Source organism: Bos indicus x Bos taurus, chromosome 14, assembly GCF_003369695.1.
Source record: "Bos indicus x Bos taurus breed Angus x Brahman F1 hybrid chromosome 14, Bos_hybrid_MaternalHap_v2.0, whole genome shotgun sequence".
Classification (NCBI taxonomy): Eukaryota; Metazoa; Chordata; class Mammalia; order Artiodactyla; family Bovidae; genus Bos; species Bos indicus x Bos taurus.
The window spans coordinates 22,248,553-22,270,202 of record NC_040089.1 but is presented as its reverse complement, the minus strand read 5'-3'; the positions used below and the strand labels follow the sequence as shown (position 1 = coordinate 22,270,202).

Sequence of the window (21,650 nt, the reverse complement as noted above, 5' to 3'; positions counted from 1 at the left end):
ATACAGGAAATGGGCATTCAATCCTTGGGTCTGCAAGATCCCCTGGAGGAGGGCATGGCAACCCACTGCAGTATTCTTGCCTGGAGAACCCCATGGACAGGGGAACCTGGTGGGCTACAGTCCATGGGGTTGCAAAGAGTCAGACACAACTGACACTTCTGGGAGAAATGGAAGGGGCGCTCAAGTGAACCCAGGGAAGAGCTTGGGGGGCGGCACACGGATCGTGAGGGCCAGGTGGGTGGGCTCAGAGCAGGAAGGTAGCACTTGGATGTGAGGCTGCTCCCCTGGGGATTCTTGGGCGCTGTCAGCCAGTACCAGGTTCCCAGGTGAGAAGGGGTGGACCAGAGCCTGGCGGGAGCTCGGGTCATCTTCACAAGCTCCCTATGGCCTAAAAGGCTTCCAAAGCTCAGCTCCTCTCTGGACCAGTACTCACGGCTGCTGTTGTCTCTGCCCCACACATCTGTCGTCCTTACTCGGGTGTAAGCGGCTGCAGGGCAGTGTCGATACCTCAGTCCCTAAGACATCCTCTCTGTCCAAGGAAAAAAATGAGACCCTAGGAGACGGAGTCAGAATCCAGATGCAAACTATCATTATATAGGAAGGATAAGCAACGAGATCCCATTGTAGAGCACAGGGAACTCTATATTCAATACACTGGGATAAACCATTTGTTGTTCAGTTGCTAAGTCCTGTCCAACTGTGACAGTTGTGACCTCGCTTATGCCAGGCTTCCCTGTCCTTCACCATCTCCCAGAGTTGGCTCAAACTCCTGTCCACTGAGTCGGTGATGCCATCCAACCATCTCATCCTCTGCCGCCCCCTTTTGCCCTCAATCCTTCCCAGCATCAAGTCTTTTCCAGTGAGTCAGCTCTTCACATAAGTGGCCAAATACTGAAGCTGAAGCTTCAGCATAGCATCAGTGTTTCCAATGAATATTCAGGGTTGATTTCCTTTATGATTGACTGGTTTGACCTCCTTGCTATCCAAGGGACTCTCAAGAGTCTTCTCCAGCACCAGTTTGAAAGCATCAATTCTTTGGTGCTCAGCCTTCTCTCTGGTCCAACTCTCACATCCAGATAAACCATAGTGAAAAAGAATATACATAGGTACAACTGAATCACTTTGCTGTGCAGCAGAAATCAATTAACACTGTAAATCAACTGTAACAACAACAAAAAAGGACACGAGAGGTTTAACGTCTTGGAAAGGGGGAAAGAGCACCTTCACTGGGGCTGGGCTCAGGAGAGGGCATGGATGCTGGTCCATGTGGATGTATAGGTCGTCAGGACGATGGAGGCTTAGGGGTGCCATGGTCACAGTAAAGGAGGAGGGGAGGTGTTTGCTGAGAATGAGGACCAGGGGCTTGAAAAGAATAATGAAGAAATCTTCAGACTGAAGGGCCAGGGAGGGGGTGACCAAGAGGAAGGCCATCCTGTGAAGGCTGAGGCGCAAGTGTGGTTCAGTCGCTAAGTTGTGTCCGACCCTTTGTGACCTCAGGCTTCTCTGTCCGCCGGATTCTCCAGGCAAGAAGAATACTGGAGGGGGTTGTCATTTCCTTCCCCAGGGAATCCTCCTGACCCAGGGGTTGAACCTGGGTCTCCTGCATTGCATGCGGGTTCTTTACTGACTGAGCTTCATGCAAATTACTTTCTGGATGCATTTCTTCCCCACTCATTATAGTGATGGTTTAGATCTGTAAGGCTGTATATTCACCTTGAGCTATGAATTTATTCTGTTCACCTGTGATTAAAAACAGTGGGCTCTAAAGATGAAATCCTGGTCTGGGAACTAAAAGAGAATCTTGAGTGTGTCTGTACTTACTTAATCTTCAGTTCAGTTCAGCTCAGTTCAGACGCTCAGTCATGTCTGACTCTTTGCGACCCCATGAATTGCAGCACGCCAGGCCTCCCTGTCCATCACCAACTCCCGGAGTTCACTCAGACTCACATCCATTGAGTCGGTGATGCCATCCAGCCATCTCATCCTCTGTCGTCCCCTTCTCCTCCTGCCCCCAATCCCTCCCAGCATCAGGGTCTTTTCCAATGAGTCAACTCTTCGCATGAAGTGGCCAAAGTACTGGAGTTTCAGCTTTAGCATCAGTCCTTCCAAAGAACACCCAGGACTGATCTCCTTTAGAATGGACTGGTTGGATCTCCTTGCAGTCCAAGGACTCTCCCAACACCAGAGTTCAAAAGCATCAATTCTTCGGCACTCAGCTTTCTTCACAGTCCAACTCTCACAACCATACATGACTACTGGAAAAACCATAGCCTTGACTAGTCGGATCTTTGTTGGCAAAGTAATGTCTCTGCTTTTTAATGTGCTATCTAGGTTGGTCATAACCCTCCTTCCAAGGAGTAAGCGTCTTTTATTTTCATGGCTGCAGTCACCATCTGCCGTGATTTTGGAGCCCAAAAAAATAAAGTCTGACACTGTTTCCCCATCTATTTCTCAAATAGTTACATGTACAAAAAAAGGCTGAGATAAAACTCTTGTGCTTTATTTTTTTAGAGTGAAAATGCCCATGTTTCTTTCAGTACTAAAAAAGGAAATATGCTTATTTGAATGTTTGTGATGAATGCCACTAAGTTGAAAATTCATTCTTTAGGTTGGCAGGCTCTGGTAATAAAAAATAAAGGTAACTTGTCAACAAAAGGATTTTCTAAACACTGCTTCTCTTACCAGACTTTTGAGGCTGATCCAGTTAAGAGCACAGCGCTTTACATCAATCATGTAAGTTACACATTAACATATATGCATTTAGCAATACATACATGTATCCTAAGATACAGCAGGGTACCAGTTTTACAGGTAGCGATCACATTTTTATAAAATGGGAATCTGGGTCCTGTCTGTTCCCATGATGTACCCTTTGAAGGCAACGTGGTGTCTTCTTGTGTATCCTTTGTCCCTTGAGAACACACTACTGCCACCATAAATGTAACTACACAACCTTTCTACACAGCCATGCCCCAGTCTTTCCAAAAGGATTAGAAAAGGTGGCTGCAGTTTTCTTGGTGAATGTATCAGTTTTCTGTAGAAGAAAGCGTCTGTTATTCAAACAGCCCAAGCACGACCAGCAGAAGACACTACCGCCTCTAAAGTCCCTGTCCTAGACGGAGCCCACGAGTTCTTGGATTATTTTATTAATAATAAATATCTTTGATATCCTAGGCTTCCACTGCTTTCTCAGATAAGGAGCGGAGCAGGTCTTTGTAGAGAGCGGAGTTCATGAAGCGGGGGTATGAGTCCCTGTGCATCAGCGTGTAGATCTGCAGCTGGGCATCGTCGAAGATGTTCCGGGAGGGCTCAGCCATGCTCCTGTTGATGGTCTCCCGCACGCGTGAGTCCAGGCTGACCTGGCAGACGTGGGGGAAACACCAGGCTCATCAGACATGGTCGTCTCTGGACATCCACCCCCGACTCCCACAGCTTGTTTGGCTTTTTAAAAATCCCAACCAAGCAAGGTCGTCCCCAGTGCTAAGCTGCCAAAGGAGGAACTGAACCTATAGAACAGGGGTCCCAAACTTCAGAGGCGTTGGAAGCCCCTGGTGGGTTGGTTAAACTGGGTGGGGCCTCTGCAGAGCTTCTGGCTCAGTGGGTCTGGGTGCGGGTGAGAATCTGCATCTCCCATGAGTTTTCGGCGATGCTGGAAAAGTGATGCTTATGGAGGTTGTATTTCTTTTTTAAAAAATTTATTTATTTTTAATTGAAGGATAATTGCTTTGTGGTATTGTGTTGGTTTCTGCCAAACATCAACATGAATCAGCCACAGGTATACCTATGTCCCCTTCCTCTTGAACCTCCTCCCCATCTCCCTCCCCATCCCACCCCTCTAGGTGGTCACAGAGCACTGGGTTGAGCTCCCTGTGTCACACAGCAAATTCCCACTGGCTATCTATTACATATGGTAATATATATATGTTTCCATGCTACTCTCTCGATTTGTCCCACCCTCTCCTTCCCCCTATAGCAGTGTTTACAGCCAGACACGAAAAGACACCTCCTTCTGGAGAATCTGATGAAAGTTACGCACACTTTCCCCAGGAAAATGCTCATGATCTTTCACAGATTTTCAAGAGCACTTGGCACCCATTGGTTGGGACCACTGCCCAAGTCTATGATGAGTGGGAGGCAGGGGGGTTCCATATTTTGGAGCAGCGGTAACCGGGCCGGGTGACCAGACACTGAAGGGGTCCTTTGTGCCCATGGCCTCGACCTCTGGCAGGCACCTACCTCCTTAGGAGAGAGAATAGAAATGTAGTCTTCGTATATGATCCTCGCTTTCTCTTCAATCGTGGCTTTATTCGCTTCTTTCTTCAGTTCCTCGCACGCCATCCAGAAGAGCATGTTCTCCTCGCTGAACTCGGTCCGCAGAAACTCCCGGAAGGCGTTCCTGCCCGCGGGCGTGAGCATGAGCTTGTCAAAGGACTGAGCCCAGGCGCTGGCCTCCTCCAGGGTGGGACCCGGGCTGCAGGTGGGAGAAATGGGTGTGGGGAGTTGAGGGATCAAGAGCTGATGGGAATTCAGCCCTGGACAGATGTCTTTTTCCCTCTGAGAATGAAAATGTGCACGCAGGCCCTTTCAGGCTGAGAAAGACTTGTCCTCATTCCTAAAGCCTTCAGCAAAAATACGAGCATGGATTGAATTCTGTTTCCTAAAAAAGAGATGCATGGATTGAATTGTGTCTCCTAAAAAAGAGATGCTGAAGTCCTGACCCTGGACCTTGTGTTAGAAGTAGGATCTCTGCAGATTTAACCAAGTTAAGATGCGGTCATTAGGGAGGGTCCTCATTCAGTATAACTGGTATTCTTATGAAAAGGGGGATTTGGATACATATAAACACATGCAGAAAAGGTATGAGTCGATAAGTGAAAATAAATCCATTGATAATACAGGAAGAAAAAAGACACTTTTAAATTCGGCATTATGAAAAGTAATTTATATGTTTTTTCCAACTTTTTTTTAAAAAACACTTCAAAAAATAATATATTAGCTAAAGTATAAAAGAAGAGTTAAGAAAAAATAGACCTTTAAAATTTTCCTGAACCTCAACATAATGTGTATTTCATTATGTTCTTTTATTTAAAAAGGTGAATCACACAAAAATAAAATATATCACATGTTTTGCCAAGAAGCATCAATTTATATTTGTGATTAACAGGCATTAGATTAATAATGGAACTGACTTTTCTCCCTGTCACACAATAAATTGAAAGGAATCTGCTGGGATTTCCCTGGTGGTCCAGTGGTTAAGACTCCAAACTCCCAATGCAGGGAGCACAGGTACGGGTTCAATCCCTGGTCAGGGGACTAAGATCCCACATGCAATGTGGTCAAAACATTTTTTTAAATTAAAAAAAATAATTAAAAGGAATTGTGCCGAGTGGAAATGTGACACAACATTATGATTTGATACTAAACTGCAGTTAGAGAAACTATTCTAGTGACACATATAAGGCAAAACATCAAAAAATTCCAGCTGGGCGTCCATGGGATGATGGATGTTCACTAAACTTACTGTGATCATCATTTCACGACGTATGCAAGTTAAACATTTACGTTGTATACCATAGGATTATACAGTCCTGGATGTCAACTGTATCTCAAGAAAAAATTGGAAGAAAAGAAAAAATAATAAGGAATTTAAAATAGTAAGGCTGGCATTTCTGTCAATTCAGCGAGCTAAACGCTGACGTTTTACCTTTCTTCACAGGTGGGAAGGTCTTCTGTTCTGGCTTCATAGGAAGTCCTTCTAAGTCTTTGTTCCTCCTGGTTTCTCACAGTGAGACTGCACGAAAGGAGACGCACACATGAGGGCTGAGCTCATTCTGTATCAAGTAACAAGTGACACAAATGACTCTGCTTTGTTTTCTTAAGAAAACCAAAAGTACGACAGGCAAGTATTAGCAAAATAAATTCTCTATATAATACTCTGGTCTACACGAATGAGGGACAGTTTACATTTAGAATAATAATGCTTTTAGTAAAACAAATGAACAGTTAGGTTGTATGCACTTTGGGGCTATTTGTAGTCATTGTGTGTGGATGTCTGTTTTTATTTCTCTTGAGCAGACACTCAGGAGTGGAAATACTGTCACATGATGACTCTATTTTTAACATTTTGAGGAAGTCCCACACTGTTCTCCTCCAAAGCAGCTGCACCATGTCACGTTCCCTCCAGCGATGCTGGCGGGCTCCAGTTCCTCCACACCCAGACCAGCCCTTACCGTTGTCTGTCTTTCTAATTCTAGCCATGTAGGTGGGTATGAAGGGTATCATGCTCTGTGTCTGATTTGCATTTTGCTAATGACCCATGACATTGAGCATCTTTTCAAGTATTTACCAGCTATTTGTCCATCTTCTTTGGAGACATCTTCCTGAGTTATAGTTTGACTAAATTTTCTGTTACTTTGCTCCCATACTTTGAAGACATTGCTCTCATCTTTCACAGACACACATACCACATGATACTTGGTTTCTGGCTGTGATGATGATGTCCAGGCATAGATTTATATTTTATTCACCATAGTTGTTACTAGTAGGAGGAGCCTGCTTTGGGGCCCTCCACCACCTGCCCCCCCCACCACACCATCAGTCCCAGACTTTATTCAGGCCACGATCCTGCCTCCTATGCCTCCCAAGGCAGCAGATGGGGGACTGAGTAGATAGGATAAATGCCAGCATCACTCCATATTCATGGGGACATCTCTGAGCATCTTTTAGGTACCATCTCACTGAGCCTGATGAGCAGAGTGAAAAGTGCAGAAAAAGGGGCTTAAACGTGGTCTCTTCTCCATTGGGGGATCTCCTTCCCACTACGGGGTCCTAGACACGCGCGGTGTAGGGGCTGCTAACACATCCTTTCCTCTGGTCCCCTGCTGGGTCCTCGAGACTCCTACTCAGGGCTAAAGGCTTGCTTTGAATGCCAGGCCGCTCAGCCCTGTATTCCCCCCAGAGTCTGGGGTTCTGTCCCGAATGGACAGACCTCCCAGCATTGGGTCCCATCTATCCTTGGAGGCTCGCACTTCTAGGCTCACCCACCGGAGTGGAGCTTCTTGGAAATTAATGCCAGCCCGAGGCAAGCAGGAACAAATCAAACAAACTGTCCTGGACTTTTCATTTTCAACCTTCAGCTCCCCTCATCACCTTGTGTGATTCTGTCACTGATCGATCTCAGGGTTTCTTCTTCTGCACAGTGTGGGTCGAACTTGCAGTCAAGCCCAAGTACATTACAATGGTTTCATTGACTAAAGCTACACGCACATTTGGTTGGCATGAGGTATGTTTCATATACAAGATTTCAGAGATGCAATCTAATGCCCATGTGATTTCTGAGTGTAAATCATACCCCTTTCTCCAGATCTTCAGCAGTGACTCAAACAGTCAAGTTGTATCTCTTTTTTAAGCAATGACAGTGTATCTTCCTCTCCCAGTAAGTTAGCCTATATTTTTAGCTTTTCCTCTCTCTGTCCAGCATAAATTTTAATAATTTTCTTTATTGAAAACAATATTAATAGAACAGAAGCAGCAGAATATAAAATACAGGCTCATGCTCTTTCATAACCCTAATCTTTAAGACCCAGATTAAATTGTAACTCCTCCAAAAACTCTTTATCTCCAAGTAGAGGGCCTTGAGTTCACTCCTTTTTGACAATCTAGGCACCATTTTTGCCCAGATATTAATATTCAACCATCAGCTAGCTTAGATTGTTCTTCAGACATTTGATATACATTAGTTAGCCTGATTTCAGGGACTTGACTATGTTCCTTCAGAGCTAGGATGCAGCCTTGTCTTTTTTTTTTTTTTTTTAATATTTATTTATTTTAAAAAATTTAGCAATGCTGAGTCTTCGTTGCTTTGCTGGCTTTTTCTCAAGTTGCAGTGGGTGTGGGCTTCTCACTGTGGTGGCTTCTCTCGCTGTGGAGCACGGACTCTGGGTGCACGGGCTTCAGTAGTTGAGGCACACAGGCTCAGCAGTTACCTTATTGGGGACCCTAGAGTCCATGGGCCTCAGTAATTGTGGGCTCAGCTGCCCCATGGTGTGTGGGATCTTCCCGGACCAGGAAACAAACCCGTGTCCCCAGCACTGGCAGGCAGATTCATAACCACTGGACCACCAGGGAAGACCTTGTGTTTTTATTCACTTGGCTGACCCCAGTCTTAGCTGTAGGAAGCGGGATCTTTCAGCTGAGACATATGGGATCTAGTTCCCAGACCAGGGATCGAACCCTGGCCCTCAGGGAAGCCCTCATCTTGGTTTTTTGTTTGTTTTGTTGTTTTTGTGGTCCTTTACAAAACCCACATCAGTGTCAGCCATACAGCAGTTGCTTACAAAGCACTTACTGAATCATCATAAGCTGGCACTGTTCAAGGTACCGTTTTCTTATCAGAAGCATGGTCATAACAAAGCCACCAGCTTACCAGGAACAGCTGCAGCAGCAGCACCAGCAGAAGCAGCAAGCGTTGGATCCCTGGTTCTCTACTCCGGGCTGGCCGGGGGCGCAGGCTGTGGGCTCCTGGGCTGCACACACAGGCCGCTTCCGCATCTCCATCCATTCTGACCCCATTGGCTGCAACAGGAGAAGTGGGGTGGGGGGGCGCAGAGTTAGTATCAGGTAAGCTGGAGATTCCACTGTTTGCGTCATTGTGAAGATGCAGTGTGACTCTATCCTGTCATCTCTGCTAATTCTGGTAAAAGTTGGTCCTTTGAACCTATTCATGCATGTGTGCTAAGTCACTCAGTCATGTCCAACTCTTTGTGACCCCATGGACTTAGCCCGCCAGACTCCTCTGTCCATGGGATTCTCCAGGCAAGGGTACTGGAGTGGGTTTCGATGCCCTCCTCCAGGGGAACTTCCCAACCCAGGGATCGAATCGTGCCTCCTATGTCTCCTGCATTGGCAGGTGGGTTCTTTACCACTAGCGCCACCTGGGAAACCCCTAGAATCCATTCATTTACCATTTATTCACTGTCTAGAATCTGCCATTTGCTGTGATAAATTCTAGTAGCGAAACAACGAATGGAGGTCCCTGCACTAAGTTGCTCACAGTTTGGTCAAGGAGGTGGATGCTGACAGGACATCCCTTGACATCACCGGGAGGACCTCCCACAGGTGCGCTTCCCAGTTTGAGTCCCTCCAACCCCACCCCTGCTAGACCAACATCGTGGGGCATGTGGGGGCAACTGCACTGACGATCACAGTGGCAAAGCTTTTGGAGCCACGCCTGTGTCCTGCTCAGTGATGCCCTGGGTGACCCAGGAGACAGTGACGCCCCCTCCACAAACGTGCTGCCACCTATAGAAACGATGCCCTGGCCTTCCCCCCAGACATGGTGCCACCGGAAACCCCTTCAACCCTCCCCTTTCCTGAGAACTACAGGAATAGCTAGAGGAGAGAACTATAAAAGCAGCATAAGAAAGAGAAATGTCTGAATCCATTTTTAACTTTTGATACAGTGGTTAAAAAAGTGTTGGCAGAGTAAAAGGAAAAAAAATGTTAAGTCCCGTTAAAGAACCTTAAATAGGTCTTTGGAATTAAATTCTGTATTTGTTATTCCATTCCATCTATTCTTACTATTACTTATCTTTTTATGTTATTGGACTTTGCTTTAATTATCATAGTTTCATTATGTGTTTTCATATTGAGTAGGCTAAATTCTCTTTATGAATTAAAACTCATTAACAACAGCTTTGGATTAGCCCTCTTCTTTTGATTACACGGGGATGTAAGTTCCAGGACCGAACGAGAGACCCATCAGAGGGTTGTACTGCCCCTCATCCACAGGCGTAACGCTCACAACACCTGTCCAGAGCACCAGCCTGGGCAGTCCATCCTTCCAGGTGGACCCAGTTCTCACCGCATCAGTGGCATTTCAGTGGAGCCAGAGACAGACAACGCTTTCACTTTATTTAGGACGTGGAGGGGCAAGGACAAGCCAGCACAATCTGCAGACTAATCAGCTTTGAACCACGGATGCTCTAGGTAACTGTTATTTTCTCAAAGGTACTGATGCAACTTGCCTCATTAAAAACAAAATCCCAGGGCTTCCCTGGTGGCTCACTGGTCAAGAATCCACCTGCCAATGCAGGAGACACAGGTTCAGTCCCTGGTCTGGGAAGATCCCACAGGCCACGGAGCAACTAAGCCAGTGCGCCACAACTACTGAGCCTGTCTGTGCTCCAGAGCCCAGGACCTGCCATTCTGAGCCCATGCGTTCTACAGCCCATGCTATGCAACAAGAGAAGCCACCAAAAGGAGAAACCTGAGCACTGCAACTAGGAAAAACCCTGAACAGCAACAAAGACCCTGCACCGCCAAAAATAAATAAATAATAATATTTTTTTTTAAATCCCAGTTGTTTCTCAAAAAAAAAAAAAAAAAAGGACTGTGATGTAGTCATGTCAGCAGGCTTTAAGAGACTCCTGTTTCAATATCTTTGCAAGACTGGGTCTTAAAGTTTGATTTCTGTTCTCTTCATACTTTCTTCCTCTCTTTTGAGTCAGTATGGGTATTTTTCATTTCCTGAAAAATAAGCCATCCCTTTCATTCCATTTTCAAATTTACTGGAACTTATCATTATAGGTTATCTTAATTGTTTGATTGAGATGCTTTCAATTACTGCAGGCCTATTCAAAAGGCAAACATGTAGTAACTTATGGGAGAGTTGTGTGTCACTAAATATTTGTAGAGAATTAATTTTTCAAGTGTCATAATTAATATGAAGACTAATAACATATTAAATACCTACCTATATACAAGATTTTTAAAATATGCCATTGTCATATGTGTTAGTTCAGCTCATCCTTTCAGACACTGATATGTGGTCTGATTTGCCAGACGAGCTTTGTGCGTCTTTTTTTGGGCCTCCATCATATGTGTGGGAGAACTCTGAATACATTTCATTTCCATCTGCTCTAAGCAACACAGAATCAGTACTCCTTTGACACTGCCATTCTATTCCTCTTGTGGGCTATGTGTGGCGCAGACTACTGGCCATAATTTCAGTGTCTGTCGGCATGATCCAAGCATGAGGCCCCAGCAACTAGCCTTTGTTTGAGGGTCCAGAGGCTTAGAAGTTAGATGAATGTAAAACCAATGTCAGTGACCTCAGAAACTGTTTCTATAATTAATGGCAGCCTGAGAAAATGGTAAAAAACAGGTTGGCAGTTTATTAAATGTTCTGTAGTCCACTGGGCTCCTCTGTCCATGGGATTTTCCAGGCAAGAATACTGGAGTGGGTTGCCATTTCCTTCTCCAGGGGATCTTCCCAACCTAGTGATCGAGCCCACATCTCCTGCTTGGCAGGGAGATTCTTTACCACTGAGCCACCTGGGAAGCCCTATTAAATATTTAGATCTTAACTAAGAGATCATCCTACTCAAACATGGCTTTTCCATTCCCAGGAACCCATTTACGAGAACTCTTTTCAAGATCAAGTGTAAAAAAAAAAAGCAAATTCTTAATCTTGATAAAAATCTTTGGTAATTTGGAATTGAAAGGAGTAACTAGTTATAAAAAATTTAGCCTAACAGTGACTCTCTCAGAAAAGTTATTTTCTTATAAACTTAAACTTGGCAGTTGGATTCCATGAATAGCTATTTATTTTCATTATGGTTTCCAAATTCTGAAAATAGCCATTTTTCAATTACACGTAGGGAATATGATGAAAGAACAAGCATTGCACGGGAAAAAAAAAATCTGTCTTAAAAGGGCCTGATTCTAAGCTGTAGAATCATAGACAAGGGCCTGATAAAGGAGAACCAAGAACCTTCAAGGACATAACATTAAAACCATCCCCAGCGATCTTTAGAAGGATGATCTTACCATCAGTAAGAAGTGATGGGCCCTGAAAGAGTCAAGCCAGAACATAAGGAAACTTGAGAGACAAACTCCCCCTCAAGTCGGGAGTGCTCTCTCTTTATAAGGACACCCTTTACAAGGACACCCTGGTCTTTATAAGGAGACTCTGGTCCAGTGTGGCCTCATCTGCACTTGATTACATCTGCAAAGGCCCTTTTCCCAAATAAGGCCACATTTACGAGTGTGAACAACATTCAAGGCTAATTAAGAGAACAATGCTTCATATTTTTATGGGGCTTCACAGATTACAGGAGACTTTCATATGTATTACCTCATTTGTATTTCTCCCCACATTTCCGTGAGCCAAGAAAGACAGTTATTAGTTCCTCTTCTCAGGTGGAGAAACCAAGGCTTAAAGAGGCTTACCTCATCCCTGAGGTGCCTCAGAAGGACCTGTAGCCAGGCTGGCCAAGCCCATTGTCTTTCTTCATGCCAGTCTGTCAATCCAAGGGCCTTCTTCAGAAATTTGACAGCTCAGCGTAGACACACGCATTTTTCTTTTTTTCAGACGCCTGCATTTTATAACACAGTAATGTGACAATATTTCTAGTTATGATGTTTACTTTGACCTGTACGTGATCTAATCTACTTAATTTTTAGGCCAAGGGAGGTAAGTGACTTTTCCATGGCCCCTTGGCTAGCTGACAGTGTGTAAGCGACTAGAATCTACAAACTGCTCACATACATGCACACACACGTGACTCATGTTCTTTCCGAGTCACGTGTGTGTGCATATATTATGCTTCTTCCCTTGAGACTGTAAATATTTTACATTAAAAAAAAAAACTTTAACCGCTTTTTAAATTGAAGTATAGTTGATTTACAATGTTGTGTTGGTGCCCAACAGTGATTCGGTTACTTTGAATAATCTTTTCCAGATTCTTTTCCATTGTAGGTTACTATAAGATATTGAATATTGTTCTCTGTGCTATACAGTAGGTCCTTTTTTTCCTATTTTATATACAGATTCTTTACCATCTGGCCACCAGGGGAGCCTATTTTATATACAGTACTGTGTATATTTTAATCCCAAACTCGTAATTTATCCCTCTCCCCGATGCCTCTGGTTACCATAAGTTTATTTCCTACATCTGTGACTCTATTTCTGTTTGTAAATAAGTTCATTTGTATCATTTTTTAAGATTCTGCATGTAAGTGATATCATATGATATTTGTCTTTCTCTGTCTGACTTAATATATTTTTATAAACATTAATATATACTTAGGTATTTAGATATTCCAATCAGTTTTTCATTTCTTTTGGCCCCAAATGCAGAAACTATTTGCAAATGTAATTGCAGATATAAGATTTCATCAAAGACAAAACTTTAAATCCAAACTTGAAAACAAAACTTTTTTTTTTGGCCTTGCTGAGCGGTATGTGGGATCTTAGTTCTGCAACCAGGGATCCAGCCCACACCCGCTGCAGTGGACACGTGGAGTCTCAACCACTGGATCACCAGGGAAGTTCCAATAAAACTAATTTTAAAAAAAAAAGAAAATCCCCAATAAAAAAAGGAATACATGCTGATGAACCCTCAACCAGGCTTCCATGCTGAACACAGAGGCACACAGAGAAATCACAGCTCTGCTGAACTCTTTAATCCTTCTCCCAGCCCCAGAAATAACCATTGTTAAGATTTTGATGTGATTCTTTCCAAAACCATCTCTTTATCTCTTTTTTTGGTTATGCCACGAAGCATCTGGGATCTTAATTTCCAAACCAGGGATCGAACCCTCAGCCCCTGCATTGGAAGTGAGGAATCTTAACCACTGGACTGCCAGGGAAGTCCCTCCAGAACCATTGCTATGATGATAAGAACATGTAATTAACTTTAGTTTAAAACACAGTCTTAGTAATGCTTATCTAAACAGCCTCAGATGCTATGTAGACTCTGTGCCTTATGTTTTTTGCTTTAAAAATATATCAGAAATCTTACTGAACAGGACATGTAGCTCTGACTCCTTCATTTAATAGGTGACTAGGCTCTCATACTTTAGATGCTTTGACATAGCATGACACAATTACTCTTTCCCCTAGAGACCGTAAAAGATTGGCAGATTTGACTATATAAAAATTCTAAACTTGGGAGCCATGAGCTAATATAAACAAGGCTGCCCCTGCCAAGTGTGGGAAAGTTTAAGTATCAGAAAGAAAATACTAACTGCAATGAAAAATAATCAGATGTGTGTGAATCTGTGATTTCACAGTGATGCAAAAACACTCACTGTTACTTTTAGAAAATGTTAGGAAACCAACTGATTTTGAAAACTGGTAAATACTGACAGAGAATCAAGGTTTTATCCTGTCTTTTCCAACACAAACGTGACTCCAGGGTAACCTAAGTGTTGATAAGGAGAAATTTCTCTTTACACAAGTTTGCTTGTTGTTTAGTTGCTCAGTCGTGTCCAAATCTTTGTGACCCCGTAGACTGTGGCCTGCCAGGTTCCTCTGTCCATGAGATTTCCCAGGCAAGAATACTGGAGTGAGCTGCCATTTCCTTCTCCAGGAGATCTTCCCGACCCAGGAATAGAACCCAAGTCTCCTGCATTAGCAGGCAGAGTCTTTACCATTGAGCCACCAAAGCAATCCCTTACAAAAGTTTACTAGCTAATAAATGGAGATGCTCCCGCCTAGACCATAGTATCTGACCACCTCTCACACACATTATGGGGCTTTGCTGGTAGAATTTGAGAAATTTGTATGCAGGTCAGGAAGCAACAGTTAGAACTGGACATGGAACAACAGACTGGTTCCAAATAGGAAAAGGAGTTCGTCAAGGCTGTGTATTGTCACCCTGTTTATTTAACTTATATGCAGAGTACATCATGAGAAACACTGGACTGGAAGAAACACAAGCTGGAATCAAGATTTCTAGGAGAAATATCAATAATCTCAGATATGCAGATGACACCACCCTTATGGCAGAAAGTGAAGAGGAACTCAAAAGCCTCTTAATGAAAGTGAAAGTGGAGAGTGAAAAAGTTGGCTTAAAGCTCAACATTCAGAAAACGAAGATCATGGCATCCGGTCCCACCACTTCATGGGAAATAGATGGGGAAACAGTGGAAACAGTGTCAGACTTTATTTTTCTGGGCTCCGAAATCACTACAGATGGTGACTGCAGCCATGAAATTAAAAGACGCTTACTCCTTGGAAGGAAAGTTATGAGCAACCTAGATAGCATATTGAAAAGCAGAGACATTACTTTGCCAACAAAGGTTCGTCTAGTCAAGGCTATGGTTTTTCCTGTGGTCATGTATGGATGTGAGAGTTGGACTGTGAAGAAGGCTGAGTGCCGAAGAACTGATGCTTTTGAACTGTGGTGTTGGAGAAGACTCTTGAGAGTCCCTTGGACTGCAAGGAGATCCAACCAGTCCATTCTGAAGGAGATCAGCCCTGGGATTTCTTTGGAAGGAATGATGCTAAAGCTGAAACTCCAGTACTTTGGCCACCTCATGCGAAGAGTTGACTCATTGGAAAAGACTCATGCTGGGAGGGATTGGGGTCAGGAGGAGAAGGGGACAATAGAGGATGAGATGGCTGGATGGCATCACTGACTCGATGGACATGAGTCTGAGTGAACTCCAGGAGTTGGTGATGGACAGGGAGGCCTGGCGTGCTGCGATTCATGGGGTCGCAAAGAGTCGGACATGACTGAGCGACTGATCTGATCTGATCTAAAGTGGTAAAGAATCTGCCTCCCAATGTAGGAGACATAAGAGACATGGGTTCAATACCTGGGTAGGGAAGATCTCTTTGACGAGGGCATGGCAACCCACTCCAGTATTCTTGCCTGGGAAATCCCATGGACAGAGGAGCCTGATGGGCTACAGTCCATGCATGAGTCGAAAAAGAGGCGGACACGACTGAGTGACTGAGCAGCGGCAGCACACACTTTATGCTAGGACATTAATTTGACTGGATTTCCTGTCTCACCCTCAAAGAGCTCTCCTAGTATTTTATGTGATGCTGGGAAAGATTGAAGGCAGGAGAAGGGGGTGACAGAGGATGAGATGGTTGGATGGCATCATCGATTCAATGGACATGAGTTTGATCAAACTCTGGGAGATTGTTAAGGACAAGGAAGCCTGGTATGCTGGAATCTATGGGATCTCAAAGAATCAGACATGACTGAGCGACTGAACAACAAATACTTTTTTAAAGATTTTTAAGTGGATAATTTTTGTAAGTCTTTATTGAATTTGTTACAGCACTGCTTCTGTTTTATGTTTTGGGTTTTTTGGCCCCGAGGTAGGGTGTGAGATCTTAGCTCCCCGACCACACTCCCTGCACTGCAAGAGGAGGTCTTAAGCACTGGACCACCAGGAAAGTCTCTCCCAGTATTTCTTGGAGCCTGTTCAAAGGATCAGGTTTTTGTTGCTTCTCTGAATTCAGAACAGAGCTCCTCTCCTCCATGGCCACACCTGTTCATTTCCCTTTGGCTGTTTCCTGAGCTCCCCTCAACGGGTACCAGCATCATCAAGAGAACAGTCTTCCAGGAACATTCTCTGCATCCTCCCGAGACACTCCTTCCCTTGTTCTCTGCAATAACATTTCTGAGGACTTAGCCCCATTTGCTCCTAATTTTAGCCTCCTTTCGGTCTTTCTGCCTTCTAAGTCTTCCCAGCCTGGGAAAACTCTTTCTATTAATAACATCCTTCCCCCAGATGTAGGATGATTTTTCGCAGATGTGTGTCAGTTCTAGGTTCTGCTCTGACCCCGCCTGCAGGGCGAGTGCATCCAGGGAGTGCTCAGTGGTGGTACCTGGTGGAGGGCGGGGTAGAGCTGCCACAGGTTCTCCTTGGGGTCTGGCACTCACCCCAGGGTGGGGTGGAAGAAGCTGTGATCCAGGACCCTCTCAGCCCGAGCCCCTCACTCCTGGTAGAACTGGAAGAAATCCATGGCACAGGCTGGGGAAAGGAACTGTTAGACATCCTTACTCGTGAGGGAGGAGAGAGTAGTCTGGTATGCCAGGCACGAAGGCTTCCAGAACCCAGAGGAGCTGTTTCTAAGGATGAGTGACTCTGAGGCTGATGAATCCGACAAGAAGTCTTTTCTGGCTTCTTGTTGTCTTTCACTGAAGAATCTACACAATGGGACCTTCCTCGTAGCTCAGAGGTTAAGAATCCGCCTACCAGTGCCGGGGACACGGGTTTGATCCCTGGGGCAGGAAGATTCCACGTGCCCTGGAGTAACGAAGCCGTGTGCCCCAACTGCTGAGCCTATACATCCTAGAGCTCCACAGCAAGAGAAGCCCCTGCAAAGAGCAGTCTGTGCACCACGAGTAGAGGGTAGCCCCTGCTCGCTGTAACTAGAGAAAACCCTCGAATAGCAATGAAGACTCAGGGAAGGAAGGAAGGAAGGAAGAAAGGAGAGAGGAGGGAAGGAGGAAGAAAGAATATACACAATGGATAACCAAGGTCCTACTGTGGAGCACAGGGAACTATCTTCAATATGCTGGGATAAACCATAATGGAAAAGAAATGCAAAAGAGTCACTTTGCTGTACAGTGTGAATTAACACAACATAGTAAATCAACTGAAAAAGAGAATTTACACAGTGGGGTTTGAAAAACAGACCAGCTGAAAGTAGAGGGTGGATGGATCTTGCAGTGCAGAACTCTCCCTGGAGTTAGCTACCTCCTCTGAAAATAGCAGCAGGTGAACCTGGCTTTCTCTGAATCACAGACTCCAGGCATAAACACCAATCAGCTGGTGCCAATTAAGTCACAAACAGGCCCTCTGCCTGCCCAGGGCTCCCACCTGTTGTGATTATTAGCAGCTGAGAAATAAGATGAATCCTGTCAACAACGATGTTTCTACTGTTTTGTGGGATCTTGAAGTCAGCTGATTTTAAGTGTGAGAACCTTGTGGTCTAGTCATCACCAGAAAAAAGTCCAACTCACTCTAGCTCATGAAATATTAATGAAGAGCTAGAATTACTTGCATTGACTTCAGCACAGTTAATAGACCAAAAGGCAAATCCAATCTGGGTCTTCCACTTCACAGGACACAGAAAGCTATCAATGTTTAGTAACCTACCAGTTTTAGCCAGAGATCTTAATGTGTCCTCTAGTTTTCAAATTTTTCTCCCTTTTGGTTTTATTGCCTGAATAATTTCGGGTCTATTTTAAGGAAAAGCTGGTTCATTATTTTAGTAGGGGAAATCAACTGACAGTTTAATAATAATAGACTTTTTTAGAATTATAATTACTTCCAGATGGATGATCACATCTGTCCTTACCTTCTAAAAGAACTACTTAAGTGACCATCTGTTTTTCAGTAACTTTGAATGGAAATCTTTACTATTTTGTTTATCTGGTTGTCACCAAGTTTGTAACTCGAACCACACTGAGGGTTTTTATGATAGTGATGTGCTTTTCTCCTGTCATTATTAAATGAACATATTGTATAACTCAACTTTTGCAACTGCCTTTGGGAAATTAAAGTAGATCAGAAGGAAATAAATGAATTATACATGCTTTTACTTGGTCTTTCTTAATACCAATCAACAGTTACAGTGTATTTTGCAAGTACTGATTGAAATGTTGACTGTGGGCATTCCTTACCCCATGAGGCCATGGGACTTTCTCAAGGAGACTGTAGATGACTGCTTAGCCCAGGGCACCTCTGAAAGAATTCAGCATTTACTAAATCTCTGTCTCTAGGGCTGTTTCAGGCAATCTTGAAACTGGTAAAGAATGTGCCAGGTTTGGATAAGAATCCCTACCAACTTTTACTGCTTCCTTTCAAAGCAAGGAACACATGCTGGGTTGCATCCCACTCTTTGCGGCCCTGTGGACTGTAGCCCGGCAGGCTCCTCTGTCCATGGGAGTTCCCAGGCAAGAATACTGGAGTGGGTTGCCAATTCATCCTCCAGGGGATCTTCCTGACCCAGGGATCAAACCCGAATCTCATGCATCTCCTACATTTACAGGTGGATTCTTTACCACTGAGCCACCTGACTGTCTAAGAATTTCTGAGCAATCATTGCAAATTACAGAACAAACAGGAAGAAATATTTTCAACACAGACAAATGAATGTTTAAAATCGAACGGGGTTGCCAAAGAAAGGGACTTGGTGGGTGGACAGCTGACAGAGGTGGCTTTCTTCTTGAAATGATGCAAATGTGAAAATGTTCTCAAGTGGATAACAGCGATAGTTACCCACTCTGAATCTACTAACAGTCCTTAAACTGCGCATGTCTAATGGGTGTCATCTGACATAAGTCACTTGCCTGCATTGTGCTTCTGGTGGCTGTCATTCCTGCTTCCTGTTTCATCAAGTTCACTTGACTCAGGTATAGTAACCAACTGGGCTTCCCTGGTGCCTCAGTGGTGAAGAATCTACCTGCCAATGCAGGAGATGCGGGTTCGATCCCTAGTCTGGGAAGATCCCCTGGAGGAGGAAGTGGCAACCTACTCCAGTATTCTTGCCTGGGAAATGCCATGGACAAAGGAGCCTGGAGGGCTATAAACCACGGGGTCGCAAAGAGTCAGACACGACTTAGTGATTGAACAACAGCAACAACAACAATAGCTAAGTGGACAGTGTTCATTTGGTTGGAAATGATAAAGCCATCCCATGACTGAAAGTTGAGACACATCAGAAAAGGAAAGAAAAATATCCAAGGGGGGACTTCTCTGATGGTCTAATGGCTAAGACTATCTGCCCAATGCAGGGGGCCCAGGTTCGTTCCCTGGTCAGAGAACTAGATCCCACACGCCACAACTAAGACCTGGCACAATCAAACAAATAAATAAATATTAAAAAAAAGAAAGAAAAATATCCAAGGACGGAGGGAGAGAGAAGATGGTTGGACTAGTGCCTGTGCTGTGCTGCTGCGGTGGGGGGTAGTGGTGATGCCAAGAACAAAGGTGATGCTGGGGAGACAGGAATGGGGCATCCCACGGCACTGGAGCATGGTCCCTGTGGGGACCAGAGCCTGGCTCCAGAGGGAAATGCTACATGACAGTCCAGAACCATGGTATTTATCACGAATCTTTAAGTGTGTATTTGGGGGGAAAGTGCCATGGAAATCCTTTCCCTGCATGCCATGTTACAGTAGGGCATCCAGATGAACATGCTGGGCCAGGGAGATAGCATCCCTATGCTCTCCTTTATCCACACAGCTTAGCACCAAGGTCAGGAATGCAAGCTCTTTCTCGGTTAAAAGCACTCGAGTGCTCTTTGGCCCAGAGAATTTCGATATTTATAGCCTTTCCTACAATCAACAGGGAAGAAGTGGGTTCCCAAAGTGCACCCTGAGAAACAGAAATGAACAGAATGTAACTAATTACAATTCAGATTTTACTTAATAGGGAAGACAATGGGTAAGTGCAATGAATGCCATATAAGTCCCGATTCTGTTCAGTCTCATACATATTTCATCTCTACCTTTGGCTTTAAAATCTAAATAAAACTAGAGCCTGGAGGGTATCATGGATTACATGGGCTTCAGTGAAACCCTGAGAATGTGAATATAAATTTAACGTGAATGTAAAGCCTCTACAAGTCCACACTTCTATGAAAGTGCCTGAAATGCTGATGAAAGCAGAAGAGCATTAAGAGAGAAACCAGTTTCATCAAGAAGACAAGAGACAATAGACGTTGCCAAGGTGGTGAAAAAGGAAACGTGAGGCATCGTTAGTGGGAATGCAAATGGTGTGGCCACTATGGAGAACCATATGTAAGTTCCTCAAAAAACTAAAAATAGAACTACCAGATGATCCAGCAATTCGACTCCGGTAGATACCCAAAGGACATGAAGACAAGATTTAGATATCTTATCTGCAACCCATGTTTACTGCAGCATTATTCACAGTAGCCAAGATGTTGAAACGACCCAAGTGCCCGTTGAGGATGAGTGGATAAAAAAGAGGAGGTGGTATATATACAGGACTGAATATTATTCAGCCACAAGAAAGATATTCTCCCATTTGGGAAAACATGGATGGACCTTGAGAATACAGTGTTAAGTGAGGTAAGTCAGACAGAAAGAAAAGTACTAGATTGTATCGCTTACATGTGGAATCTAAAACAAGCTCAATCTGTACAAACAGAGACAAATGGTGGTTACCAGGGTAACCCAGAGGGTCCTCCCGAAGCTCCCTTGCAGTCTTGTAGTCTGGTCCAGTCTGCGGGCTCTGTGTTCACAAACCTCATACACATCAGGCCTGGAGGAATATTTACTGGTCGAAGAACTTCTTTTCCACCAGTTACAGCAGATGGGTTATGAAATGTATTAATGTACATGCAAACCAAGGATAATCAAAAGTTACAAAAAGGTGTGTTCGTAAGTCACTAAACCAGGCTTTTCTATTTTCAGGTCTGTCTGGGCAAATTTTCTATCTCTTTTTTTCCCCCCACAAATTCTACTTGCTGCCACAGGAAATTCTCCATGATCTGTGACTGGATGGTAGGATTGGCTAGTCAGACTTGGCCTCTTGTACATTATCAGTTAGAATTTTCATCTGTGATGATAATCCTATTATAAATGATATGAAATATTCAGCTCCCGTCCTGTTAAAGCTTTTAGGCTGTAATCTGAATCCCTAAGAGCCTTCACAGTCTAAGCGCCCATCCACAAAATCTTTGTGTGGATCATTTCCCTCTCCTTTCTTCATTACAACTTTTAAAAAATATTTTATATCAAATTTAATAAAATATTTGTACTTAATTATTTCCTGCCTCCAGTGTCATTTTTTTCTGCATCAATTTTAAAAATTATTTATTTATTTAGGGCGAATAGTTTACAATGTGGTGTCAGTTTCTGCTGTAC

The 21,650-nt window shown here is 44.0% G+C and overlaps 1 protein-coding gene across 3 annotated transcripts in view; it reads right to left on the bottom strand.

The window, feature by feature from the left end:
- Positions 1–2,479: 2,479 nt before the first annotated feature.
- The window catches only part of RGS20 (regulator of G protein signaling 20), a 51,765-nt gene continuing 32,594 nt past the window's right edge, over positions 2,480–21,650 (bottom strand). For all 3 annotated transcript variants that reach the window (XM_027560984.1, XM_027560982.1, XM_027560983.1), the window contains 4 exons: positions 8,426–8,574; positions 5,705–5,791; positions 4,237–4,471; positions 2,480–3,359 (listed from right to left, as the gene is read on the bottom strand). In XM_027560984.1, the coding sequence (XP_027416785.1) occupies positions 3,171–3,359; positions 4,237–4,471; positions 5,705–5,791; positions 8,426–8,574 (660 nt within the window). In that variant the 3' untranslated portion in view covers positions 2,480–3,170. The remainder of the gene's footprint in view (positions 3,360–4,236; positions 4,472–5,704; positions 5,792–8,425; positions 8,575–21,650) is intronic.